At 43.6% G+C, this 27,900-nt stretch overlaps 1 protein-coding gene across 2 annotated transcripts in view; it reads left to right on the top strand.

Moving 5' to 3' along the window:
* The window catches only part of LOC115178534 (ubiquitin carboxyl-terminal hydrolase 43), a 149,355-nt gene that overhangs the window by 108,580 nt on the left and 12,875 nt on the right, over positions 1-27,900 (top strand). For both annotated transcript variants that reach the window (XM_029739781.1, XM_029739782.1), the window contains exons 9-11: positions 5,195-5,298; positions 12,493-12,570; positions 12,788-12,917. In XM_029739781.1, the coding sequence (XP_029595641.1) occupies positions 5,195-5,298; positions 12,493-12,570; positions 12,788-12,917 (312 nt within the window). The remainder of the gene's footprint in view (positions 1-5,194; positions 5,299-12,492; positions 12,571-12,787; positions 12,918-27,900) is intronic.

Below are 27,900 nucleotides of genomic sequence, written 5' to 3' on the forward strand. Positions count from 1 at the left end.
CCAACCTTCTTTCTGAGTCAAAATGGAAGCTGAGATCTACCGTTACATTTAGTTGGGGACGTGACTTTAAAACGTAAGCCTATGTCACATTAACCTGTTAAAAACGATACTGTAGTAGTGAGGTTTGTGCAGTAGGCTGTAGGCCCAAACATTATCTATGTATATTGCTCTGCCAATGCATTGTTGTTCTTCTCAGACCATTTTTATTTCATATTTCAACATTTGAGGTAGGCTACATGATCACGCCGGTAATAGATCAGTTGTTTTATTACTTGTGAGCGTACGTTTATATAATTCGCTTTTTCTTATTTTACTGGGCTGATGGAGCCTGCATCTGATGGTCAGTCTCAGTGGAGGGAGAGAGCATCAGACTGAGGGTCCGCCTCTCAACGTCCCTCCGCTCTCCCTTTCCTCCGCTGACACTGACCAAAAAGGGACACCGTCTTCCAGCTGATGGCGAATGTTGCCTCGGACTGCATTAGTTCTATCTAATGCACAGAGAAAGTGAAATATTCCTCGCTATTAAAAGAGACACAAGTTGTTAATAACAACAATGCAAGCCTACAGATACACTTTCCTACTCATTCATTGCAGCTGCAGTGCTGGTTGTAGCGCTAGTGGAAGTAGGGAGAACGCACATTTCATGGCTTATCAAAGTGTTGACAGTGCTGAGTAAAAAGTTAAACATGAACTCATAAAAACAGCAGTTGTTTGCTGTATTCATTGACAGTCTCTCTCTAGTCATGGTTTTAAACGTTTAGAAATCTCACAGTATATAAACTTTGCTGTTGCTTTCTTTTACGCCTTCTATGTTACTGCAGACATCCGATTGGCCAGTGGTAGACCTATAGTGCACTTGATTTGCTCCAACCGGGCCCGCCGGGAAGGCAGAGTTTGTACCTTCAGACATATGAAATGGTTCAAAATGGGAACATGTTGCCTACCTGGCGCGCAGGGCAGCTGAATCGGGTGCACCTATCGCCAACAGCGTGAGACGAATTTAAAAAATATTAACGTAAGGCTTTATCCTTGGGTTTTTTACATAAATGGTGGGCGATCGACTAGGAATGCCTTGGAGATCGACCAGTCGGTGACCACTGCTATAGACAAGGGAGTTCAACACTGCCACAATGACCCCCTCACTTCACCTTGACCCTTCCTTTTTATACACAACTATCCTCAGCTCCTAAGGTGGGCTGCCCTGTCGCTATGGGAGACACCATGGTGATAGTGCAGTGTTTGACAAGGAGGCCTTATCCAGAGCAAACAGCCCTGGGCTCAAAGTCTCAGGTAGTTCTAAGGCTGATAAGCCCCAGACAAGGTCCTACCTCAACAGAGAAGGAACTATTTCTTTACACCTAGTGTTGACACACTGATCTGTATCTCCACGGCAACAAGCTCCTTGTCAAGTTAACTCTGTCAAGCTGTGTGACCATCAACTGCATTGTCTGGTTCCCTTTACTTCTCATTCATAGCAAAGCTGTATGCAGACTGAATTCACAGTTAAGGTCCAGGACCCAATTATTGTTTGGTATTTACTTGTATTTGAGGTGTTTGTTTGACTCCCTGGGGGATTTTTCACTTCAAAGTATAGTTTGTCCGACTTTCTTATGTCATTAATATTTGTTTTGTGGAAGAGGAAATTCATAAGATGTTATGGCGCCGCCTGTAGGTTTCTCAACAACATACATTCAGAAAGTATTCATACCCCTTGACACATTTTGTTGTATTACAGCCTGAATTCAAAATGGATTAAATTGGTCTACAGACAATACCCATAATGAAAAAGTTGTGTTTTTAGAAGAAAAAAAATGAATGAATGAAAATAAAATACAGAAATATATAATTTACATAAATTGTCACACCCCTGAGTCAATACTTTGGTAGAAGCACCTTTGGCAGTGATTACAGCTGTGAATCTAAAAGCTTTCCACACCTGGATTGTACAACATTTGTCCATTATTCTTTTCAAAATTGTTTAAGCTCTGTCAAATTGGTTGTTGATCATTCCCAGACAGCCATTTTCAGGTCTTGCCATAGATGTTCAAGGATATTTAAGTCAAAACTGTAACTTGGCCACTCAGGAACATTCACTGTCTTCTTGGTAAGCAACTCCAATGTAGATTGGGCCTTGTGTTTTAGGTTATTGTCCTTCTGAAAGGGGAATGAATCTCCCAGTGTCTGGTGAAAAGCAGACTGTGCCAGGTTTTCCTCTAGGATTTTGCCTGTGCTTAGCTCCATTCCATTTCTTTTTATTCAGGAAAACTCCTCAGTCCTTAAAGATTACAAACATGATGCAGCCAACACTATAAAATATGTGTTGTGTTGTATTTGCCCCCAAAATAATTTCACTTTCACATTATGGGGTATTGTGTGTGATTGTCTATTTAATCATGTTAATTCAATTTAATTTATGCGACTTATTATGCGATTTGTTATGCACATTTTTACTCCTGAACTTATTTAGGCTTGCCATAACAAGGGGGTTGAATACTTATTGACTCGAGACATTTTAGGTTTAATTTTCTACAACCAAAATTCCACTTTGACGTTATGGGGTATTGTTTTTAGATCAATAGCAAACAATCTCAATTTAATCCATTTTAAATTCAGGCTGTAACACAACAACATTTGGAAAGATGAAAGTTGTGTGAATACTTTCTGAAGGCACTGTAGCAAGTGATGTTTTGAGCACTATATACTACCCTGTATCACCACCAAAACTGCCCTCTAGCAGGAAAGAGGAAGGAAGAGATCGCTTTAAAGATTCGTAATTTACAGGCAATACACCAGTGAAATAAGTACATGTGAGGAGAAGTGTCTGTTATGGTTTGGTAAGTTCCTCGCCACACCATGTGTTGTAGAGGTCAGATCTTGCACTCGTTAGATCCTACATTACATAAAAGCTTTAGTACCCACCTACATATGAGTCATTCCAGCATTGTGTCAGCTTTAGACAAAGGAGATGATTGTGGACTACAGGAAAAAGAGGACCGAGTACGCCCCCATTCTCATCGACGGGGCTGGAGTGGAGCAGGTTGAGAGCTTCAAGTTCCTTGGTGTCCACATCACCAACAAACTAGAATGGTCTAAACACACCAAGACAGTCGTAAAGAGGGCACGACAAAACCTATTCCCCCTCAGGAGACTGAAAAGATTTGGCTTGGGTCCTCAGATCCTCAAAATGTTCTACAGCTGCACCATCGAGAGCATCCTGACTGGTTGCATCACTGCCTGGTATGGCAACTGCTCGGCCTCCGACCACAAGGCACTACAGAGGGTAGTGCGTACGGCCCAGTACATCACTAAGGCCAAGCTTCCTGCCATCCAGGACCTCTACACCAGGCGGTGTCAGAGGAAGGCCTAGTCATAGACTGTTCTCTCTGCTTCCTCGTGGCAAGCAGTAGTGGAGTGCCAAGTCTAGGTCCAAGAGGCTTCTAAACAGCTTCTACCCCTAAGATAATAAGACTCCTGAACAACTAATCAAATGGCTACCCAGACTATTTGCATTGCCCCCCCCTCTCTGTTATTATCTATGCATCGTCACTTTAATAACTTCTTACATGTACATATTACCTCAATTACCTCGACTAACCGATGCCCCCGCATATTGACTCTGTACCGGTACCCCCTGTATATAGTCTCACTATTGTTATTTTACTGCTGCTCTTTAATTACTTGTTACTTTTATCTGTTATTCATGTTTTTTTTTAAACTGCATTGTTGGTTAGGGGCTCGTAAGTAAGTATTTCACTGTAAGGTCTACACCTGTATTCGGCGCATGTGACAAATACAATTTGATTTGATTGCAGTATGCTGATAACTGTTGGATCGAATCTACAAGGCAGATCAGAATGTACAAGACATATTACTTTGAGGCTCAGAGAGGATGTGTCTCTTTGAAAAAGATCCTATGTGTGTTGTGCACTTTATAGAAGTAGTTCAGAGGTAGTGCACTATATAGGGAATAGGGTGTCATTTTAGACACAGACCTGTGATTTTGACCAAGTAATCCAGGCTTGGTGTATTTTCTTCACCATACAGTTTGTTGTTCTCACAAGCAGTGTTTTTTGATCATTTGTGTCTGTACCCAACAAATACACAAACATTTGCTGAAAAGGAAGATAAGGATATTCTCTCCTCAAGGCTTTGTTGGTTTAATATTTAATCCCACTTGATTTGTCCCTAATTCAGACAGATTAAAAGTATTACAGATATCCTCCAAAAAGACAGTGGTATGACATGAAATCTTCACAGGCATTAAATAAACAGGTGTTTATCTATTCTTCAACATGCACACAAACACACACACACACACACACCTCCTCCACTCACTTTCACTCCACTCTTCCTCATCCAAAGAAGTTCCCTCGAGTTCTAAACTTCCCTCAAACTTCCTCAAACTCACTTATAAACTCAGCCTAATTGCTCATCAACGCAGAGTTGTTCATTATGGTCTTACGAAAGATAACCTCACAACCGCATATGTATGGTCCACTCCCCCAAACAAAATACTTCTTTGCCGTTTTCATTTGGTGGTCACGGTCTTATTAACTAGGATGCATCCCAAATGACACCCTATTCCCTACACAGTGCACTACTTTTGACCAGGGCCCTATGGCTCTTGTAGTGCCCTGTGTAGGGAATAGGTTGCCGTTTGGGACGCAAGGTTACTCATTTATTTCTCTGTATGCTTGGTTGCGGCTCTATTCTCCAGCGGCCTTCATTCCAAATGAGACCATTAGGTTTAATTTGCAACGTGATTCTGCTCTCTACCTTCTAATAACTTAGCCCCTCTTGTCTAATTCATCTCCTAATGCACCTTGTTCAGTCAAGGGTGGAGCTGTGGAGCTAGAGACACCGCTAACAATGCTGTTGTTATGAGTGGAACCTTTGTCCGTGAGTGATACGTTTTTATTTTAGCCAAAGAAAGATACTGTACTGCTTGCTCCCGCAGTGTTCTTACAGTATTACAATTCACTTGTATGATAGAAAAAGTTTGAACATTTTCAACCACCTCTATTGTGGTGACCAAGCAGCTTTCAGATGCATAGCAAGTTTCAGTGCAAATGTACGATATCTCGTCTCGTGTCATCTTACCTCGTCTCGTCTTATCTCATGGCGTCTTATCTTACCTCTTCTCGTCTTATCCCGTGTCTCACTTATCTCGTTGAATGTCTGTGTTTCCCTGCAGAATGCAGGGTCGCTGTTCAAGATCAGAGTGGTGGGAGGGTCTGCCTCCTACAGCTACCTGTCCCCACAAGATGGACGCCCTCTCTTCCACCCTGCCGTGGACAGGTAAGACCACCAGCACCTGCATTATCCATCTCTTTCTCTCTCTTTCTCACACTCTCTCTCTCACACTCACACTCTGTATCTCTCTTTCTCTCTCTCTTTCTCTCACTCTTTCTCTCTCTCTCTTTCTCTCACTCTCTCTCTCTTTCTCTCACTCTCTCTCTCTCTCTCTCTCTCTGTCAGCCAGTCAGTCTAAAATACCTGAACTAAGGTACTGTTCGTACATAAAGCCCACTAAAATGTCTGTCATTGAGTAACTTTTCCACTCTACTGAACAGCCACTGTCAGACATAAAATGGTAAATCATGGTATCTCTGAACACTTGCCTATTCTGTGCAAACAGTGCCTTTGAGAAGCCAATGAGCCATGAGGGTCTTACTGTAAAAATGTAGAGGAATCAAGTCGCAGTGAAGATAAGACAAGAGCCTTTATTCTCCCTCCTGTAGAGTGGCTTCAGCTGTCGTAGGAGCCACAGGGAGCTCCATCTAAAGCTGTGCTGTTGTTGTGATGTGACGGTATAGTGCAGTAGTTCTATTGAAGAGGTGGGACATGGGGTCAGACGCTAGGTAAACGTAAACATGTCTTGGGGTGGGTGAGTTCGGGGAAGAGGGGTTGTCTGTGTGACCCTCTCTCATCAGCATTTGCAAGACAAGATGTGTCATGGAATGTTTAACCGTATATCCATTATATACAGAGATACATAGATTGATCAGAAAACCGCCTTGATCTGGATCATCTTTGAGTTGTCCCTTCAGTATACTGAATTGACCAGAATGAATAAGTGGTATTCTATCTGACTATCCTTTGTTCTGGCAATTCATCTCACTCAAGAGCATGGCCATTCAGTTCCCAAGGTCCTTGAATTACAATGCGGTTATAAACGAAAACATGGTACCGTTACTATTTCAATTGTGTTCTTCCCTAAAGCTAGAGAGGAGCCATACTGTCTGCTCTTTATATTTAAAAACTCGTATTTTCATCATAACACAGTATTACTGTATTCCTCTTACAATGTAATTGCACCAACTCATCTTTCATAAACGGGCATGCGAGGAGACTTGGGGTATTGACCTCTGTACAGCGTTGGCTTTACAAACATGTCATATGGAAGTTATTTCATCGAATTTTCCCTTGCCAATGTCGAACATGATATTCCTTAGAAACAGTACATAGGCCAGGGGCAACCATTTCAGGTATGAACAAGATTCGATTAAAGAGAAGGAGTCTTTAGGAAAGAACCACATTGGGGGATCTGTATGGTCAGGTAGGTATTCTGCTAGAGGCAGAGGGGAAGGTGAGCCACAAACACAGACAGACAGGGAGACAGGAGACTTTCTCCTCAGATCCAGTATACAGACAGGAGGAGAGAGAGAGAGTGACAGAGAGAATAGTAGCTGACTGACAAGTAGTTGGTTGGCTGAGGACTGAGTAGGTGGACAGCTCTGTACAGCAGGGGGACATGGTATCATCATCAGCCACTCTTCAAGGGTTCTGAGCTTCGCTCTCCCATGAATGAGGGATCCTCTGAAGGTCAAAGATGAGGCCCTTGGGCACTGGAAAAGGGCACGAGGAAAGGTCAAGGGCACTGAGAAAGGGCTCGACAGGCTTCCTACCACCCACCACGCTCTCTGGGAGTGTGTGCATGCACGTGTACGTCACTCTCTCTCTCACTCTCTCTCACTCTTTCCCCTGGTGCTAATTTCAACCGCTCCTTCAGGGTATTAGGTCTGGTATTCTAAAATGAAGTGTTATTGATCTGCAGGGAAAGGAAAGGTGAAGAGGAGGGGGAGGTTTGAGAAGTAGGACTGTTCTCAAGGGAATTAGAATGGCGTGTGACGGACAAGGGATGAGACACAGGCATGGCCTTTGAAGGAGCGCGTGTGTGTGTGTGACAAGTATGTGGATGAAAGAGCCATTGGAACCTCAATAGTGCTTTGAATCAGAGTACATTGTTGGTCTGAGTGTATTGAGGCTGAATTCCAAGTCCGAGTACATGACAAAGATCCAATGTAAAGAATGTTGACACAAGTGCCTCTTGACAAAGTCATTCTGTACTGAAAATACAGTCAACACAATTGGAATTCAGAGTGGGGGGGGGAAACAAGGTTATCTTCCTTGATTTCCTTTGGTAGGATTAGCATTTTTATCCAGTCAAAAGAATAACAGTGACATCATACTCTCTCTCTCCCCATCTCTGTAACTCTATTTTAATCTCTTCCATGACAGAGAGACATAAACTAATCCTATAAGCAGCTCTGCTATAGTGCCTAAGTGCCTGCTCTTTGCCCCCCAGTTAGTAAAGTCATAAGCAGGCATTTAAGACGTTGGGTTCAGACCGTGGCAGACTTTTCAGCTCTGAATTACACAGTCAGATTCATTTTGACAAGCAGCCTCTCTTCCTTAATTGCAATTGTTTCTGCGTGGATTTGAAGGCGGGTTGGAGTAATGCGTGAACGTGGAAGGAATTAATGGGGCTGCGGTCGTCTGTGGAGCGAAGCTGGCTGTTAATTCTGAGGTGATATTGATGAATGCAATACACATGCATCCAGACATGATTGCACACACACACACACAGAGAGAGAGAAGTCAGACTACATCCACTATTGAAGCAGTGTCCTTTATGTCCCAGTGTCCTGCAGGTAGAGGAGGTAGTAGCCTGTCTGTCTGTCTGTCTGTCTGTCTGTCTGTCTGTCTGTCTGTCTGTCTGTCTGTCTGTCTGTCTGTCTGTCGCCACTGGGACTGTGACCTTGGGTTGAGTCCAAGGCAGACAGCAGCACACACCATCACACAACCCAAGGACTAACTTACCTTTACAACGTACACTTTCAAGGACACAAACAAACACACGCTCACACACCAAATGAATCCTCTCACAACTGTTTTTCTGACAGCAGTGCTTCAAACACCAAGTTGATTCCCCAGATGGGTTTCTCCGTCTGTGTTTCTACCTCAGAACTCCCTGTTTCCTGGAGAGTGACTGTTGAAGAGAGAGATATTGAAGGTTGCCTTTTATAGCATCCCTTTGTGTCAGTGAGACCATAAAGGAAGACGCATGATCCTAGTCACACGACAGTATAGTCTCTATTGTGGCAGCTGCTCGGCAGCATTTGAAAGTCACAAAGAAAAGTCAAAAAGCACTCAGTTTACAGGTACAACAGAAAGCAGTCTCTTTCATTAAATCTATTTATTTTCAGTCACTTTCATTTCGTGCTGTTTTAGTAATCAACACTGATCAAGATGCTTTGATTTTACTCTTGGCGTCAATACCTTATGGAAGCCTGACACCTAGTGGTGCATTTCAGAGCTTCCCACTGTGCCCACTAACCGGTGCCCACTAACCGGTGCCCACTAACCGGTGCCCACTAACCGGTGCCCACTAACCGGTGCCCATTGTATTTCACTGCATCACTTCTTATCATCAATCAGACTCACAAAGATTACCTGTACGTTTGAGTCAGGAACGTTTTACCATGCTGGAAGTCTCAGATCAACAATGACTTGACTTAGAATACAGAATACTGATGTTTGTTTACATCCACACACACACACACACACACACACACACACACACATACACCATAACTAATAGGGGAAGGTTAGCATGGGCCTGATGGCATCTCAGAACAATATCTGACACTTTTGGATTCCGAAGGCTTGACGACTGTGCTTACAAACTGGGATTACTAAATCATGCTGCAGAATACTGTGTAACAGTGTAAGTAAATACTGTATTACAGTGTAAGTTACAGATGGACTTCAATACATGCAGTGTAATACGACATATAATACAACTCCCATCGTAATGGCATTTTAAAACAGTAATGAGACTCAAATCTTTGTCTATGTGAAAAAATGACTGTATGGGATAGCTAAGGCTAGCTCTATCCCAGTGGTAGTCAGGTAGACATTGTATCCAGTGGTAGTCTGGTAGACATTGTATCCAGTGGTGGTCAGGTAGACATTGTATCCAGTGGTAGTCTGGTAGACATTGTATCCAGTGGTGGTCAGGTAGACATTGTGTCCAGTGGTAGTCAGGTAGACATTGTATCCAGTGGTAGTCAGGTAGACATTGTATCCAGTGGTAGTCTGGTAGACATTGTATCCAGTGGTAGTCAGGTAGACATTGTATCCAGTGGTAGTCTGGTAGACATTGTATCCAGTGGTAGTCAGGTAGACATTGTATCCAGTGGTAGTCAGGTAGACATTGTATCCAGTGGTAGTCAGGTAGACATTGTATCCAGTGGTAGTCAGGTAGACATTGTATCCAGTGGTAGTCTGGTAGACATTGTATCCAGTGGTAGTCAGGTAGACATTGTATCCAGTGGTAGTCTGGTAGACATTGTATCCAGTGGTAGTCAGGTAGACATTGTATCCAGTGGTAGTCAGGTTGACATTGTATCCAGTGGTAGTCAGGTAGACATTGTATCCAGTGGTAGTCAGGTAGACATTGTGTCCAGTGGTAGTCAGGTAGACATTGTATCCAGTGGTAGTCAGGTAGACATTGTATCCAGTGGTAGTCTGGTAGACATTGTATCCAGTGGTAGTCAGGTAGACATTGTGTCCAGTGGTAGTCAGGTAGACATTGTATCCAGTGGTAGTCAGGTAGACATTGTATCCAGTGGTAGTCTGGTAGACATTGTATCCAGTGGTAGTCAGGTAGACATTGTATCCAGTGGTAGTCAGGTAGACATTGTGTCCAGTGGTAGTCAGGTAGACATTGTATCCAGTGGTAGTCAGGTAGACATTGTATCCAGTGGTAGTCTGGTAGACATTGTATCCAGTGGTAGTCAGGTAGACATTGTGTCCAGTGGTAGTCAGGTTGACATTGTATCCAGTGGTAGTCAGGTAGACATTGTGTCCAGTGGTAGTCTGGTAGACATTGTATCCAGTGGTAGTCAGGTAGACATTGTGTCCAGTGGTAGTCTGGTAAACATTGTATCCAGTGGTAGTCAGGTAGACATTGTGTCCAGTGGTAGTCAGGTAGACATTGTATCCAGTGGTAGTCAGGTAGACATTGTATCCAGTGGTAGTCTGGTAGACATTGTATCCAGTGGTAGTCTGGTAGACATTGTATCCAGTGGTAGTCAGGTAGACATTGTATCCAGTGGTAGTCAGGTTGACATTGTATCCAGTGGTAGTCAGGTAGACATTGTATCCAGTGGTAGTCAGGTAGACATTGTGTCCAGTGGTAGTCAGGTAGACATTGTATCCAGTGGTAGTCAGGTAGACATTGTATCCAGTGGTAGTCTGGTAGACATTGTATCCAGTGGTAGTCAGGTAGACATTGTGTCCAGTGGTAGTCAGGTAGACATTGTATCCAGTGGTAGTCAGGTAGACATTGTATCCAGTGGTAGTCTGGTAGACATTGTATCCAGTGGTAGTCAGGTAGACATTGTGTCCAGTGGTAGTCAGGTTGACATTGTATCCAGTGGTAGTCAGGTAGACATTGTGTCCAGTGGTAGTCTGGTAGACATTGTATCCAGTGGTAGTCAGGTAGACATTGTGTCCAGTGGTAGTCTGGTAGACATTGTATCCAGTGGTAGTCAGGTAGACATTGTGTCCAGTGGTAGTCAGGTAGACATTGTATCCAGTGGTAGTCAGGTAGACATTGTATCCAGTGGTAGTCAGGTAGACATTGTTTCCAGTGGTAGTCAGGTAGACATTGTGTCCAGTGGTAGTCAGGTAGACATTGTATCCAGTGGTAGTCTGGTAGACATTGTATCCAGTGGTAGTCAGGTAGACATTGTATCCAGTGGTAGTCAGGTTGACATTGTATCCAGTGGTAGTCTGGTAGACATTGTATCCAGTGGTAGTCAGGTAGACATTGTATCCAGTGGTAGTCAGGTAGACATTGTGTCCAGTGGTAGTCAGGTAGACATTGTATCCAGTGGTAGTCAGGTAGACATTGTATCCAGTGGTAGTCAGGTAGACATTGTATCCAGTGGTAGTCAGGTAGACATTGTATCCAGTGGTAGTCAGGTAGACATTGTGTCCAGTGGTAGTCAGGTAGACATTGTGTCCAGTGGTAGTCAGGTAGACATTGTGTCCAGTGGTAGTCAGGTAGACATTGTGTCCAGTGGTAGTCAGGTAGACATTGTGTCCAGTGGTAGTCAGGTAGACATTGTATCCAGTGGTAGTCAGGTAGACATTGTGTCCAGTGGTAGTCAGGTAGACATTGTATCCAGTGGTAGTCAGGTAGACGTTGTGTCCAGTGGTAGTCAGGTAGACATTGTGTCCAGTGGTAGTCAGGTTGACATTGTTTCCAGTGGTAGTCAGGTTGACATTGTTTCCAGTGGTAGTCAGGTAGACATTGTATCCAGTGGTAGTCAGGTAGACATTGTGTCCAGTGGTAGTCAGGTAGACATTGTATCCAGTGGTAGTCAGGTAGACATTGTATCCAGTGGTAGTCAGGTAGACATTGTATCCAGTGGTAGTCAGGTAGACATTGTGTCCAGTGGTAGTCAGGTAGACATTGTATCCAGTGGTAGTCAGGTAGACATTGTATCCAGTGGTAGTCAGGTAGACATTGTATCCAGTGGTAGTCAGGTAGACATTGTGTCCAGTGGTAGTCAGGTAGACATTGTGTCCAGTGGTAGTCAGGTAGACATTGTGTCCAGTGGTAGTCAGGTAGACATTGTGTCCAGTGGTAGTCAGGTAGACATTGTGTCCAGTGGTAGTCAGGTAGACATTGTATCCAGTGGTAGTCAGGTAGACATTGTGTCCAGTGGTAGTCAGGTAGACATTGTATCCAGTGGTAGTCAGGTAGACGTTGTGTCCAGTGGTAGTCAGGTAGACATTGTGTCCAGTGGTAGTCAGGTAGACAATGTATCCAGTGGTAGTCAGGTAGACATTGTGTCCAGTGGTAGTCAGGTTGACATTGTTTCCAGTGGTAGTCTGGTAGACATTGTACCCAGTGGTAGTCAGGTTGACATTGTTTCCAGTGGTAGTCAGGTTGACATTGTTTCCAGTGGTAGTCAGGTAGACATTGTATCCAGTGGTAGTCAGGTAGACATTGTGTCCAGTGGTAGTCAGGTAGACATTGTGTCCAGTGGTAGTCTGGTAGACATTGTACCCAGTGGTAGTCTGGTAGACATTGTACCCAGTGGTAGTCAGGTTGACATTGTTTCCAGTGGTAGTCAGGTAGACATTGTACCCAGAAGATAGTGTGTATTCATTATGTAATATCATTTTTTCCAGAGCCCTGAAGTTATGTGGCCCGGGAGGACCTCCCCACGTGAAGCTGGTGATTGAGTGGGAACACAAGATCAAAGAATGGTGAGTACTGGACATACACATGTACACACACCACATCAATTGACTCAGAAACACACACACACACACACACATTCATTATTTAGGATTCACTATGACTTTATCTCTCTCTATCTCACAAACACACACACTCATACCCCCAACTTTCTGTGTGTGTGTGTGTGTGTGTGTGTGTGTGTGTGTGTGTGTGTGTGTGTGTGTGTGTGTGTGTGTGTGTCAGTCTGTTTGGTAACATCCAGGAGGAGGTGGTGAAGGACTCAGAGAGTGTGAGAGTCCAGCAGCAGCAGCATCTGCAGCAGCACAGCTGTACCCTGGACGAGTGCTTTCAGCTCTACACCAAAGAGGAACAGGTAACATGGAATACACAATACTGTCCAATGCAACTGGTCTTAACCTACCCCTGGGGTACTGAACATTAAAGATGCACTATGCAGAATTGTACCTCCTTTCAATGAGAATGACAGATCTATAACACACATTTCTATGTGAATTGGGTCGAGTCGACCAAAAAGTTACAGTACATATTGCAGCTTTAATATTGCATTAGTTGATTCATAAGTTGATTTCTCTCTCTCTCTCTCAATTCAATTCAATTCAATTCGCTTTATTGGCATGACGTAACAATGTACATATTGCCAAAGCTTACTTTGGATATTTACAATATAAAAAATAAATAAAAATGAGAATCAAAAATTGTCAACGGGACAACAGTAACAACAATAACCAACGGTCAATATAACCATACATTCAACAATAACAATAATCATACAGTTGAGGACATGTGCAGGTTTATTGGTCTGTCAGACACTGTCCCTCAACTTATGGCAGGCAGCAATGTAGTGCGCTGCCAACCCACAGCTCTCTGCGTCCTCCCCCAACAGGATGGGTAGCCTATCCTCATCAGAGAGGTCTTTAAAACCTTGAATAAGGGTTTCAAATTTGGGGAAATGACACTCTCTAATTGTTTTATATTTTTTACATTTTGTCAGGAAATGCAGCTCCGTCTCAGGTTCTGCTGTTGTGCAGTGGTTGCACAGCCTTTCCTCTACAGGGAGCCAGGTTTTCCTGTGTCTACCCTTCTCAATGGCAAGGCTGTGCTCACTGAGCCTGTACTTTGTCAAGGTTTTTCTAAGGTTTTGATCAGTAACCATGGTCAAATATTTAGCCATAGTGTACTGTCGATTTAGGGCCAGATAGCACTGCATTTTGCTTTGTGTTTGTGCTTGTGTTTCCCAATAAGCAATGTAGTTTTGTTTTGACTGTGTTGTAATTTGGTTTATTCTGATTGATTGGATGTTCTGGTCCTGAGGCTTCAGTGTGTTAGTAGAACAGGTTTGTGAACTCAGCCCCAGGACCAGCTGGATGAGGGGACTCTTTTCTTTGCTCAGCTCTTGGCATTGCAGGGCTTGGTAATGATATGAGAGGGGGTCACTGTATTTTAGATGTTTCCAAAACTTAATTGCTCTTTTTTGAGTTTTTATTATTAGTGGATATTGGCCTAATTCTGCCCTGCATGCATTGTTTGTAGTTTTCCTCTGGACACGTAGGAGAATCTTACAGAACTCTGCATGTAGGGTTTCAATGGGGTGTTTGTCCCATTTGATGAAATCTTGTTTTGCAAGTGGACCCCACACCTCGCTGCCATAAAGTGCAATTGGTTCAATGACATATTCAATTAGTTTTAGCCAAATTCTAATAGGTATTTCAAATTTGAATTTGCTTTTTAATGGCGTAGAATGCCCTGCGTGCTTTCTCTCTCAGTTCATTCACTGCCTCATTAAGGTGTCCAGTTGAGCTTATTTTTAAACCTAAGTAATTGTAGTGTGTACAGTACTCTATATATTTTGTACCAATTGAGAACTTTGGTCTAATTCCCTGAGATCTGGATCTTCTCTGGAAAATCATTATTTTAGTCTTTTTGGGGTTTACTGCCAGGGCCCAGGTCTGGCAGTACTGCTCTAGCAGGTCCAGGCTCTGCTGTAGGCCAGGTGCTGTGGGTGACAGCAGGCATAGGTCATCTGCGAAGAGTAGGCATTTAACTTCTGAATTGTGGAGACTAACACCAGGGGCTGAGGATTTTTCTAGAATAGTGGCCAATTCGTTAATGTAAATATTGAAGAGTGCAGGGCTCAGATTGCAACCCTGACGAAGGCCCCGCCCCTGGTTAAAGAATTCTGTCCTTTTCTTACCAATTTTAATGCTGCACGTATTGCCAGTATACATTGATTTAATTATGTCATATGTTTTACCCCCTACACCACTTTCAATAACTTTGTAGAACAGTCCTGTATGCCAAATAGAATCAAATGCTTTTTGGAAGTCGATAAAGCAAGTGTATATTTTGGTATTATTTTGGTGGACATGTTTATCTATCAGGGTGTGTAAGGTGTAAATATGATCAGTTGTGCGATGTTTTGGTATAAATCCAATTTGGCTTTTACTCAAGACACTGTGCTTATTAAGGAAGTTTAGAACTCTTACATTGATGATACTACAGAAAACCTTCCCCAGGTTACTGTTCACACAAATGCCTCTGTAATTGTTAGGGTCAAATTTGTCTCCATTCTTAAAGATTGGGGTTATGAGTCCTTGATTCCAGATGTCAGGGAAATAACCTACACTCAGGATCAAATTAAACAATTTTAATATAGCCAATTGAAATTTTGTACTAGTGAGTTTGAGCATCTCATTTAGGATGCCATCAGGTCCGCAGGCTTTTTTAAATTTGAGAGCCTGAAGTTTCTTATAGAGCTCCTGGTCAGTAATTGGGGAGTCCAATGGGTTTTGATTGTCCTTTATAGCTTTTTCTAATCCATTCAACTTCTCATGGATTTGGCGTTGTTCTGCGTTTGTGTCAATTTGAACGGTGTTGTAGAGTGTTTTGAAATGGGTTGTCCATATGTCACCATTTTGTATTGCTAATTCCTCTTGTTTAGATTTTTTTAGTTTTTCCCAATTTTGCCAAAAGTTGTTTGTGTTTATGGACTCCTCAATTAGTGTCAGCTGCTTGCTGTTGTACTGTGCTTTTTTGGTTCTGAGTGTACGTTTATAGAGTTTTAAAGTCTCACAGTAATGAAGGCGTAATTCACCATTATTTGGGTCTCTGTGCTTTTGGTTGGATAGTGTTCTAAGTTTTTTCCTTATAATTTTACAATCTGCATCAAACCAGTTGTCATCTGTGATTTTTTTTAGTTTTGTTTTTTATCAATTTCAATTGTGCTTCTTTTGCCATTTGCCTGAATATATAGTTGATGTTTCGTACTGCTAGATTGATGCCTTCTTTACTGTGAGTGAATGTGGTATCCAGAAAGTTATCTAAGAGTGTTTGGATATTTTGGTTCCAGGTTGCTTTCTGGTATTCTTCTGTGCTGTTTTGGGCCCATCTGTATGAATTTCTGATGTTGTACAGCTTACTGGGCTGTGAATGTGTGGTTGTTTCCAGGTCTGTTCTTTTGAGGAACAACGTAATTTGGCTGTGATCAGACAGAGGTGTTAGTGGCTTGACAGTGAATGAGCTGAGAGAGAAAGGGTCCATGTCTGTGATCATATAGTATACTGTACTGTGGCCAAGAGGTGAGCAATAGGTGAATCTCCCCAAAGAGTTCCCCCGTAACCTACCATTGACAAAGTACAGACCCAGGCTTCTACAGAGCTGCAAAAGATCCCTTCCGTTTTTGTTGACGGTGCTGTCACTGTTGTTTCTATGGGGGAGATTAAGATAGTTAGAAACAGTATGGCCTGTAATAAAGCTGTCCCCTCGTGTGCTCGTTAGATCAGGTAGTGTTCCTGTGCACGCATTTGTGTCCCCACAGATGAGCACATTTCCCTGGGCCTGGAAATGGCACGTCTCTTCCTCGAGGGTGGGGAAGATCTCCTCTGAGTAATATGGGGATTCTGAGGGGGGGATATATATTGCGCAAAGGAACACATCTTTTTCTGTCAGTACAAGTTATTTTTTTAGTTTTAACCAAATGTGGTATTTGCCAATTTTGAGGGGATCAATTAGATTTTGTAGTTCGGATTTGTACCAAATGATCAATCCTCCAGAGTCTCTGCCTCTATTGACAGAGCTGTGTTTCTGTGATGGCACAATGACCTCTCTGTAGCCTGTGGGACAGTGAGTGACAACGTCAGCCTTACACCATGTCTCCTGCAGAATGATGACGTCAACATCTTTCAGATTTTTGTTGAACTCCAGTGCTAAACTCTTCAGACCAAAGGTTGATGAGTTTAGACCCTGAATGTTCCACATGCTGATAGTGATTTCATGTTGCAAAAAGAAAGAGTAGCAGTCAGAAATACAGTAACGATTAACTAATAAGTTGTTAAGAGTGAGATAAACAGGATATCAGCTAACATTTATTCTGTTATTCTGTTAAATATTCCTATTCATTGAACAAGTAAATTCTAGTACAATAGGTGTGTGTGTGTGTGTGTGTGTGGTGTGTGTGTGTATGCGTCCGTGTGTGTTTAGTGCAGTTTAGTGCAGATGTATTAGAGGAGCTGTTTAATCTCACTTAATCCTACAGGGTTCTCCTGTCCTCTGACGACCTCCGCGTAGCTGCGCTGGTCCTGCTGTTGGGCCCTGTGAGGTGGAGGGGGGCCAGGTCTGGGCCGTGGGACTTCCTCTCTGGTCTGGTAGGGGTGGTGGTCTGGTGCGGGATAATAGGCTGGGCCCGGTCTGGTCTGGCTAAGCCGATGGAAGTGGTGATGCTCTGGGGGTGGGTGGGGCCTGTGGGGTGCACTGGGTCTGGTGTGGCGTTGAAGGGGCCTGGGGCTCCTTGGTGGTGCAGTGGTCTGGTAGGGGTCTCCTCTGTCCAGTACAGCATGGGGTGTTTGTCTACCAAGTGCTACATCCTTTAGGGACTTGGCAAACATCCCTACTGTCTGCTTCCTCAGGTGGGAGTGGTCGTGTAGATGCTCTGGGGTGATTGTTGGGTGGTGAGCAATGTGTATGTTCGGGAGTAGGCCACACCCTCTGGTGATGTCAGCGTTGACTTTCTGGATGGTACGGGGATGAAAGTCTTTGCGGGGCAGCAGAGTGGAGATGGTGATGTGGGAGTTGGGGAACCACTCAGAGGCCCTCTCTGCTACTCTGTTGACCAGGCTGCCTACTCTCTCCTGCTCCTCTCGCAGGTTGTTGGTGCCGGTGTGAATAATAATGTGGCCTGGTGTGCCAAAGTCAGGCTGGGACAGGATGTGGAGTGCATCTTGTGTTTTTGGGCACCATATTTTGCACACCTTGTGTTGGGGGAAGAGTTTATCTTCTTGAATGAATTTCCCATTTGAGTCAATGAGGATGGCCACCTCAGTGGGTTTTACCAGATTAGTGCGTTTTCGGTCTGGGGCTGGAGTAAACAGGGCCTGTGTACATGGAGGGGTGTGTGGGGGTGTGTCAGGGGGGGCCAGAGAGCTTCTCTCTGTAGTAGGTGTCTCTATGTGGGCCTCTTTGTTGACTGGGGGTGTGGGTAAAGTGTTGTCGGTATGGGGGGGGATTGTGGGTAAAGGTGGGTCAGTGGGGTTGTTAGGGGTGGTGAGGGGCTGCAGCTTCTCTCTGGGAGTCTCTACAGTCTGTTCTCTCTGCTGTAGCACCCTCTTGATGACATACAACTCCTTTGCCATCTCCTCCTTTACCTGCACTAGCTCTCTCCTCATGGTGGCCTTTACCTCCTCAAGCGCTGTGGTAAGGCTCTCTCTCAGCTCCTGGACAGAGTTCTTCAGCTGGGTCCTGCACTGGTTGATCTGGTCCTGTAGAAGCTCTGTGTCTGGGCTGGAGGTGGTGTAGCTGGGGGGCTGCTCCTTCAGCTCAGTAACCCATACCTCTAACAGAGCCAGCCTGTCTCTCAACAGGCTGATGGTAGTGTGGTCTTGGCTCTGGTGGTTGTAGGCAGGCAGGGGGGAGGATAGTCCTGCTGTTGGGGTGCCTGAGGTGAGGGGAGAGGTCGGGGTGCTGTCCTTGTCTTTTTTACTTTCTGCTATCTTCATTAGGGTGGGGAAGTCCTGCACAACAGAGCTGAGTGCAGCCTCACTGCCCTGGACCATGATAGTGCCGTTCTGATACATGTTTACCGTCAGAAACCTGTTTTCCTGGTCCTTATCGCTGTCCTCAAAAATGTGGATTTGTCTTCCCTTGCAGATGCCTTTCTTCGTGGTATAGCTGAAATGGCTAGTTACAGCTGTATGCCAGGCAGTAGTGTGGTCTGTGTAAAATAGCAGGTTTGTAACAGTCCCGTTTTGTGAGCAGTCGGCAAACAAAGTTTCTGGGTTTAAAACTTCTTGCCGTTCCCCTAGGATAGGGGGCGCCACAGCGCATTTTGGAAAAAAATCGTTCCCATTTTCAACGGCCTACTAATCAAAGTCAGAAGCTAAGACATGCATATACTTATTTTATATGGATAGAAAACACCCTAAATTTTCTAAAACTGTTTGAATGGTGTCTGTGAGTATAACAGAACTCGTATGGCAGTCAAAACCCCGAGACCGATTGAACCAGGAAGTGGAAATCTGAATTGTGGACTCGACTTCACAGCCTTACCTATAAATCACAACGTAAAAAAATGAAAATTGAGCACTTTCCAGTGCTTCCACTAGATGTCCCCAGTCTTTACAAAGTGTTTTGAGGGTTCTACGGTAGAAACTCAGTGAAAGAGACGATGTGGCAATTGGTCACAGTCGGAGGGCCATGAGCATTGTGACGTTGGCGGCCGTGTCTGCCCCCACCTTTGGAAGTTTTTTGAAACACAATGAAATCGTCCCACTTGAATCTGATTGGCTTTCTTGTTGAAACAGGCCCTGACGATTTCTTGATACAACGTTTGACATGTTTGAACGACCCTAACTTACCGTAAACAGTCATTTTGCGTTAGACAGCTGCCGCCCACGGATCGACATTTGATTACAGCCTTAGGACGCGCTAACAAGAGGAAGCTAATGGAACATAAAGCATGGACTTTTTCGACCGAAAATACATTTGTCATGGACCTGGGACATCGGGAAGTGATTTCTGATGAAGACAACTAAAGGTGAGGGATTATTGGCGATATTATACAATATCAGATGTTACGTGCTCAAATGTTCAAAGATGGCGCCGAGCTAGGTTTTCGAGCTCAATTTCTGGGTATCGCATCCCATTTGATCTCAAAGTGTGATTACCCTGTAAAGTTAATTTAAAATCTGTTTTGACTGGTGTTTTCAAGAGATATTCATCTATAAATCTTAGATTGACAATATATATTAAAAAAATCGTTTTCGAATAGTAATTTATAAAATTGTAGCACTGTTTCCCGGGACGCATTATATGGGAAAATAGTTAGTCAACCTCAGGTGCCGATGTAAAATGCTGTTTTTATATAGAAATATGACCTTTATTGAACAAAAGATTGCATGCTGTGTGTAACATGATGTCCTAGGTGTGTCATCTGATGAAGTTTGTAAAAGGTTAGTGCTGCATTTAGCTGTTTTTTGGCTATATGTGATGCGTGTGCTTGGTTGGAAAATTCATATGATGCGATTTTTACAAAGTACTCCTCTAACGTAATCTAATATTGTGCTTTTCCTGTAAAACCTTTTTGAAATCGGACAACGAGGGTCGATTCAAGAGAGGTGTATCTATAAAACGATATGAGACAGCCCTATATTTGAAAAAAAAAAATATATTGAATTTCGTTATGCTAATGTCGCTAGGAGTTTTCGCTGGAAAATGATCCCGCTAACGGGATGAGACATTCAAGAGGTTAAAGTTGATTCTTCCCTTCTCTGATTTGATTTCTGCTGGGTATTCAAAAAACAACGGAGAAAGTCTCTCAGTCTCTGCCGTTGCTGTCGCTGCTAGCGCTGCCTCAGTGGCCATGTTGCTATGGTTACCACCAGTCAACGGTTAGAGCTAGACGGTAAGCTAGCTGACAGATTTGAATTTGGCTAGCTACCACGATGAAGATTGGTCTTTTTACTCACTCTCTGTCAATCTTTTCCTCCTGTTTTGATCTTCAGTTGTACAATTAGATTACCTATACATTTTTTGCTAATTTAGTCGTGTCAATCTCGCTCTTAACAACCAAAAAGTTATAACAAGTCAGGAGCTGTTCTTCTGCATGACTTCTCAATGTAACTCTCTCTCTCTCTCTCTCTCTCTGTCTCGCTCTCTCTGTCTCTCTCTCTCTCTCTCTCTCTCTCTGTCTCTCGCTCTCTGTCTCTCTCTCTCTCTCTCTCTCTCGCTCTCTCTCTGTCTCTCTCTCTCTCTGTCTCTCTCTCTCTCGCTCTCTCTCTCTCTCTCTCTCTCTGTCTCTCTCTCTCTCTCTCTGTCTCTCTCTCTCTCTCTCTGTCTCTCTCTCTGTCTCTCTCTCTCTGTCTCTCTCTCTCTCTCTCTGTCTCTCTCTCTCTCTCTCGTTCTCTCTCTCTCTCTCTTTCTCTCTCTCTCTCTCTGTCTCTCTCTCTCTCTCAATTCAATTCAATTCAATTCGCTTTATTGGCATGACGTAACAATGTACATATTGCCAAAGCTTACTTTGGATATTTACAATATAAAAAATAAATAAAAATGAGAATCAAAAATTGTCAACGGGACAACAATAACAACAATAACCAACGGTCAATATAACCATACATTCAACAATAACAATAATCATACAGTTGAGGACATGTGCAGGTTTATTGGTCTGTCAGACACTGTCCCTCAACTTATGGCAGGCAGCAATGTAGTGCGCTGCCAACCCACAGCTCTCTGCGTCCTCCCCCAACAGGACGGGTAGCCTATCCTCATCAGAGAGGTCTTTAAAACCTTGAATAAGGATTTCAAATTTGGGGAAATGACACTCTCTAATTGTTTTATATTTTTGACATTTTGTCAGGAAATGCAGCTCCGTCTCAGGTTCTGGTGTTGTGCAGTGGTTGCACAGCCTTTCCTCTACAGGGAGCCAGGTTTTCCTGTGTCTACCCTTCTCAATGGCAAGGCTGTGCTCACTGAGCCTGTACTTTGTCAAGGTTTTTCTAAGGTTTTGATCAGTAACCATGGTCAAATATTTAGCCATAGTATACTGTCGATTTAGGGCCAGATAGCACTGCATTTTGCTTTGTGTTTGTGCTTGTGTTTCCCAATAAGCAATGTAGTTTTGTTTTGACTGTGTTGTAATTTGGTTTATTCTGATTGATTGGATGTTCTGGTCCTGAGGCTTCAGTGTGTTAGTAGAACAGGTTTGTGAACTCAGCCCCAGGACCAGCTGGATGAGGGGACTCTTTTCTTTGCTCAGCTCTTGGCATTGCAGGGCTTGGTAATGATATGAGAGGGGGTCACTGTATTTTAGATGTTTCCAAAACTTAATTGCTCTTTTTTGAGTTTTTATTATTAGTGGATATTGGCCTAATTCTGCCCTGCATGCATTGTTTGTAGTTTTCCTCTGGACACGTAGGAGAATCTTACAGAACTCTGCATGTAGGGTTTCAATGGGGTGTTTGTCCCATTTGATGAAATCTTGTTTTGCAAGTGGACCCCACACCTCGCTGCCATAAAGTGCAATTGGTTCAATGACATATTCAATTAGTTTTAGCCAAATTTTAATAGGTATTTCAATTTGAATTTGCTTTTTAATGGCGTAGAATGCCCTGCGTGCTTTCTCTCTCAGTTCATTCACTGCCTCATTAAGGTGTCCAGTTGAGCTTATTTTTAAACCTAAGTAATTGTAGTGTGTACAGTACTCTATATATTTTGTACCAATTGAGAACTTTGGTCTAATTCCCTGAGATCTGGATCTTCTCTGGAAAATCATTATTTTAGTCTTTTTGGGGTTTACTGCCAGGGCCCAGGTCTGGCAGTACTGCTCTAGCAGGTCCAGGCTCTGCTGTAGGCCAGGTGCTGTGGGTGACAGCAGGCATAGGTCATCTGCGAAGAGTAGGCATTTAACTTCTGAATTGTGGAGACTAACACCAGGGGCTGAGGATTTTTCTAGAATAGTGGCCAATTCGTTAATGTAAATATTGAAGAGTGCAGGGCTCAGATTGCAACCCTGACGAAGGCCCCGCCCCTGGTTAAAGAATTCTGTCCTTTTCTTACCAATTTTAATGCTGCACGTATTGCCAGTATACATTGATTTAATTATGTCATATGTTTTACCCCCTACACCACTTTCAATAACTTTGTAGAACAGTCCTGTATGCCAAATAGAATCAAATGCTTTTTGGAAGTCGATAAAGCAAGTGTATATTTTGGTATTATTTTGGTGGACATGTTTATCTATCAGGGTGTGTAAGGTGTAAATATGATCAGTTGTGCGATGTTTTGGTATAAATCCAATTTGGCTTTTACTCAAGACACTGTGCTTATTAAGGAAGTTTAGAACTCTTACATTGATGATACTACAGAAAACCTTCCCCAGGTTACTGTTCACACAAATGCCTCTGTAATTGTTAGGGTCAAATTTGTCTCCATTCTTAAAGATTGGGGTTATGAGTCCTTGATTCCAGATGTCAGGGAAATAACCTACACTCAGGATCAAATTAAACAATTTTAATATAGCCAATTGAAATTTTGTACTAGTGAGTTTGAGCATCTCATTTAGGATGCCATCAGGTCCGCAGGCTTTTTTAAATTTGAGAGCCTGAAGTTTCTTATAGAGCTCCTGGTCAGTAATTGGGGAGTCCAATGGGTTTTGATTGTCCTTTATAGCTTTTTCTAATCCATTCAACTTCTCATGGATTTGGCGTTGTTCTGCGTTTGTGTCAATTTGAACGGTGTTGTAGAGTGTTTTGAAATGGGTTGTCCATATGTCACCATTTTGTATTGCTAATTCCTCTTGTTTAGATTTTTTTAGTTTTTTCCAATTTTGCCAAAAGTTGTTTGTGTTTATGGACTCCTCAATTAGTGTCAGCTGCTTATGTTGTACTGTGCTTTTTTGGTTCTGAGTGTACGTTTATAGAGTTTTAAAGTCTCACAGTAATGAAGGCGTAATTCACCATTATTTGGGTATCTGTGCTTTTGGTTGGATAGTGTTCTAAGTTTTTTCCTTATAATTTTACAATCTGCATCAAACCAGTTGTCATCTGTGATTTTTTTTAGTTTTGTTTTTTATCAATTTCAATTGTGCTTCTTTTGCCATTTGCCTGAATATATAGTTGATGTTTCGTACTGCTAGATTGATGCCTTCTTTACTGTGAGTGAATGTGGTATCCAGAAAGTTATCTAAGAGTGTTTGGATATTTTGGTTCCAGGTTGCTTTCTGGTATTCTTCTGTGCTGTTTTGGGCCCATCTGTATGAATTTCTGATGTTGTACAGCTTACTGGGCTGTGAATGTGTGGTTGTTTCCAGGTCTGTTCTTTTGAGGAACAACGTAATTTGGCTGTGATCAGACAGAGGTGTTAGTGGCTTGACAGTGAATGAGCTGAGAGAGAAAGGGTCCATGTCTGTGATCATATAGTATACTGTACTGTGGCCAAGAGGTGAGCAATAGGTGAATCTCCCCAAAGAGTTCCCCCGTAACCTACCATTGACAAAGTACAGACCCAGGCTTCTACAGAGCTGCAAAAGATCCCTTCCGTTTTTGTTGACGGTGCTGTCACTGTTGTTTCTATGGGGGAGATTAAGATAGTTAGAAACAGTATGGCCTGTAATAAAGCTGTCCCCTCGTGTGCTCGTTAGATCAGGTAGTGTTCCTGTGCACGCATTTGTGTCCCCACAGATGAGCACATTTCCCTGGGCCTGGAAATGGCACGTCTCTTCCTCGAGGGTGGGGAAGATCTCCTCTGAGTAATATGGGGATTCTGAGGGGGGGATATATATTGCGCAAAGGAACACATCTTTTTCTGTCAGTACAAGTTATTTTTTTAGTTTTAACCAAATGTGGTATTTGCCAATTTTGAGGGGATCAATTAGATTTTGTAGTTCGGATTTGTACCAAATGATCAATCCTCCAGAGTCTCTGCCTCTATTGACAGAGCTGTGTTTCTGTGATGGCACAATGACCTCTCTGTAGCCTGTGGGACAGTGAGTGACAACGTCAGCCTTACACCATGTCTCCTGCAGAATGATGACGTCAACATCTTTCAGATTTTTGTTGAACTCCAGTGCTAAACTCTTCAGACCAAAGGTTGATGAGTTTAGACCCTGAATGTTCCACATGCTGATAGTGATTTCATGTTGCAAAAAGAAAGAGTAGCAGTCAGAAATACAGTAACGATTAACTAATAAGTTGTTAAGAGTGAGATAAACAGGATATCAGCTAACATTTATTCTGTTATTCTGTTAAATATTCCTATTCATTGAACAAGTAAATTCTAGTACAATAGGTGTGTGTGTGTGTGTGTGTGTGGTGTGTGTGTGTATGCGTCCGTGTGTGTTTAGTGCAGTTTAGTGCAGATGTATTAGAGGAGCTGTTTAATCTCACTTAATCCTACAGGGTTCTCCTGTCCTCTGACGACCTCCGCGTAGCTGCGCTGGTCCTGCTGTTGGGCCCTGTGAGGTGGAGGGGGGCCAGGTCTGGGCCGTGGGACTTCCTCTCTGGTCTGGTAGGGGTGGTGGTCTGGTGCGGGATAATAGGCTGGGCCCGGTCTGGTCTGGCTAAGCCGATGGAAGTGGTGATGCTCTGGGGGTGGGTGGGGCCTGTGGGGTGCACTGGGTCTGGTGTGGCGTTGAAGGGGCCTGGGGCTCCTTGGTGGTGCAGTGGTCTGGTAGGGGTCTCCTCTGTCCAGTACAGCATGGGGTGTTTGTCTACCAAGTGCTACATCCTTTAGGGACTTGGCAAACATCCCTACTGTCTGCTTCCTCAGGTGGGAGTGGTCGTGTAGATGCTCTGGGGTGATTGTTGGGTGGTGAGCAATGTGTATGTTCGGGAGTAGGCCACACCCTCTGGTGATGTCAGCGTTGACTTTCTGGATGGTACGGGGATGAAAGTCTTTGCGGGGCAGCAGAGTGGAGATGGTGATGTGGGAGTTGGGGAACCACTCAGAGGCCCTCTCTGCTACTCTGTTGACCAGGCTGCCTACTCTCTCCTGCTCCTCTCGCAGGTTGTTGGTGCCGGTGTGAATAATAATGTGGCCTGGTGTGCCAAAGTCAGGCTGGGACAGGATGTGGAGTGCATCTTGTGTTTTTGGGCACCATATTTTGCACACCTTGTGTTGGGGGAAGAGTTTATCTTCTTGAATGAATTTCCCATTTGAGTCAATGAGGATGGCCACCTCAGTGGGTTTTACCAGATTAGTGCGTTTTCGGTCTGGGGCTGGAGTAAACAGGGCCTGTGTACATGGAGGGGTGTGTGGGGGTGTGTCAGGGGGGGCCAGAGAGCTTCTCTCTGTAGTAGGTGTCTCTATGTGGGCCTCTTTGTTGACTGGGGGTGTGGGTAAAGTGTTGTCGGTATGGGGGGGATTGTGGGTAAAGGTGGGTCAGTGGGGTTGTTAGGGGTGGTGAGGGGCTGCAGCTTCTCTCTGGGAGTCTCTACAGTCTGTTCTCTCTGCTGTAGCACCCTCTTGATGACATACAACTCCTTTGCCATCTCCTCCTTTACCTGCACTAGCTCTCTCCTCATGGTGGCCTTTACCTCCTCAAGCGCTGTGGTAAGGCTCTCTCTCAGCTCCTGGACAGAGTTCTTCAGCTGGGTCCTGCACTGGTTGATCTGGTCCTGTAGAAGCTCTGTGTCTGGGCTGGAGGTGGTGTAGCTGGGGGGCTGCTCCTTCAGCTCAGTAACCCATACCTCTAACAGAGCCAGCCTGTCTCTCAACAGGCTGATGGTAGTGTGGTCTTGGCTCTGGTGGTTGTAGGCAGGCAGGGGGGAGGATAGTCCTGCTGTTGGGGTGCCTGAGGTGAGGGGAGAGGTCGGGGTGCTGTCCTTGTCTTTTTTACTTTCTGCTATCTTCATTAGGGTGGGGAAGTCCTGCACAACAGAGCTGAGTGCAGCCTCACTGCCCTGGACCATGATAGTGCCGTTCTGATACATGTTTACCGTCAGAAACCTGTTTTCCTGGTCCTTATCGCTGTCCTCAAAAATGTGGATTTGTCTTCCCTTGCAGATGCCTTTCTTCGTGGTATAGCTGAAATGGCTAGTTACAGCTGTATGCCAGGCAGTAGTGTGGTCTGTGTAAAATAGCAGGTTTGTAACAGTCCCGTTTTGTGAGCAGTCGGCAAACAAAGTTTCTGGGTTTAAAACTTCTTGCCGTTCCCCTAGGATAGGGGGCGCCACAGCGCATTTTGGAAAAAAAATCGTTCCCATTTTCAACGGCCTACTAATCAAAGTCAGAAGCTAAGACATGCATATACTTATTTTATATGGATAGAAAACACCCTAAATTTTCTAAAACTGTTTGAATGGTGTCTGTGAGTATAACAGAACTCGTATGGCAGTCAAAACCCCGAGACCGATTGAACCAGGAAGTGGAAATCTGAATTGTGGACTCGACTTCACAGCCTTACCTATAAATCACAACGTAAAAAAATGAAAATTGAGCACTTTCCAGTGCTTCCACTAGATGTCCCCAGTCTTTACAAAGTGTTTTGAGGGTTCTACGGTAGAAACTCAGTGAAAGAGACGATGTGGCAATTGGTCACAGTCGGAGGGCCATGAGCATTGTGACGTTGGCGGCCGTGTCTTCCCCCACCTTTGGAAGTTTTTTGAAACACAATGAAATCGTCCCACTTGAATCTGATTGGCTTTCTTGTTGAAACAGGCCCTGACGATTTCTTGATACAACGTTTGACATGTTTGAACGACCCTAACTTACCGTAAACAGTCATTTTGCGTTAGACAGCTGCCGCCCACGGATCGACATTTGATTACAGCCTTAGGACGCGCTAACAAGAGGAAGCTAATGGAACATAAAGCATGGACTTTTTCGACCGAAAATACATTTGTCATGGACCTGGGACATCGGGAAGTGATTTCTGATGAAGACAACTAAAGGTGAGGGATTATTGGCGATATTATACAATATCAGATGTTACGTGCTCAAATGTTCAAAGATGGCGCCGAGCTAGGTTTTCGAGCTCAATTTCTGGGTATCGCATCCCATTTGATCTCAAAGTGTGATTACCCTGTAAAGTTAATTTAAAATCTGTTTTGACTGGTGTTTTCAAGAGATATTCATCTATAAATCTTAGATTGACAATAGATATTAAAAAAATCGTTTTCGAATAGTAATTTATAAAATTGTAGCACTGTTTCCCGGGACGCATTATATGGGAAAATAGTTAGTCAACCTCAGGTGCCGATGTAAAATGCTGTTTTTATATAGAAATATGACCTTTATTGAACAAAAGATTGCATGCTGTGTGTAACATGATGTCCTAGGTGTGTCATCTGATGAAGTTTGTAAAAGGTTAGTGCTGCATTTAGCTGTTTTTTGGCTATATGTGATGC

This window comes from Salmo trutta, chromosome 38 (assembly GCF_901001165.1).
Source record: "Salmo trutta chromosome 38, fSalTru1.1, whole genome shotgun sequence".
NCBI lineage: Eukaryota > Metazoa > Chordata > Actinopteri > Salmoniformes > Salmonidae > Salmo > Salmo trutta.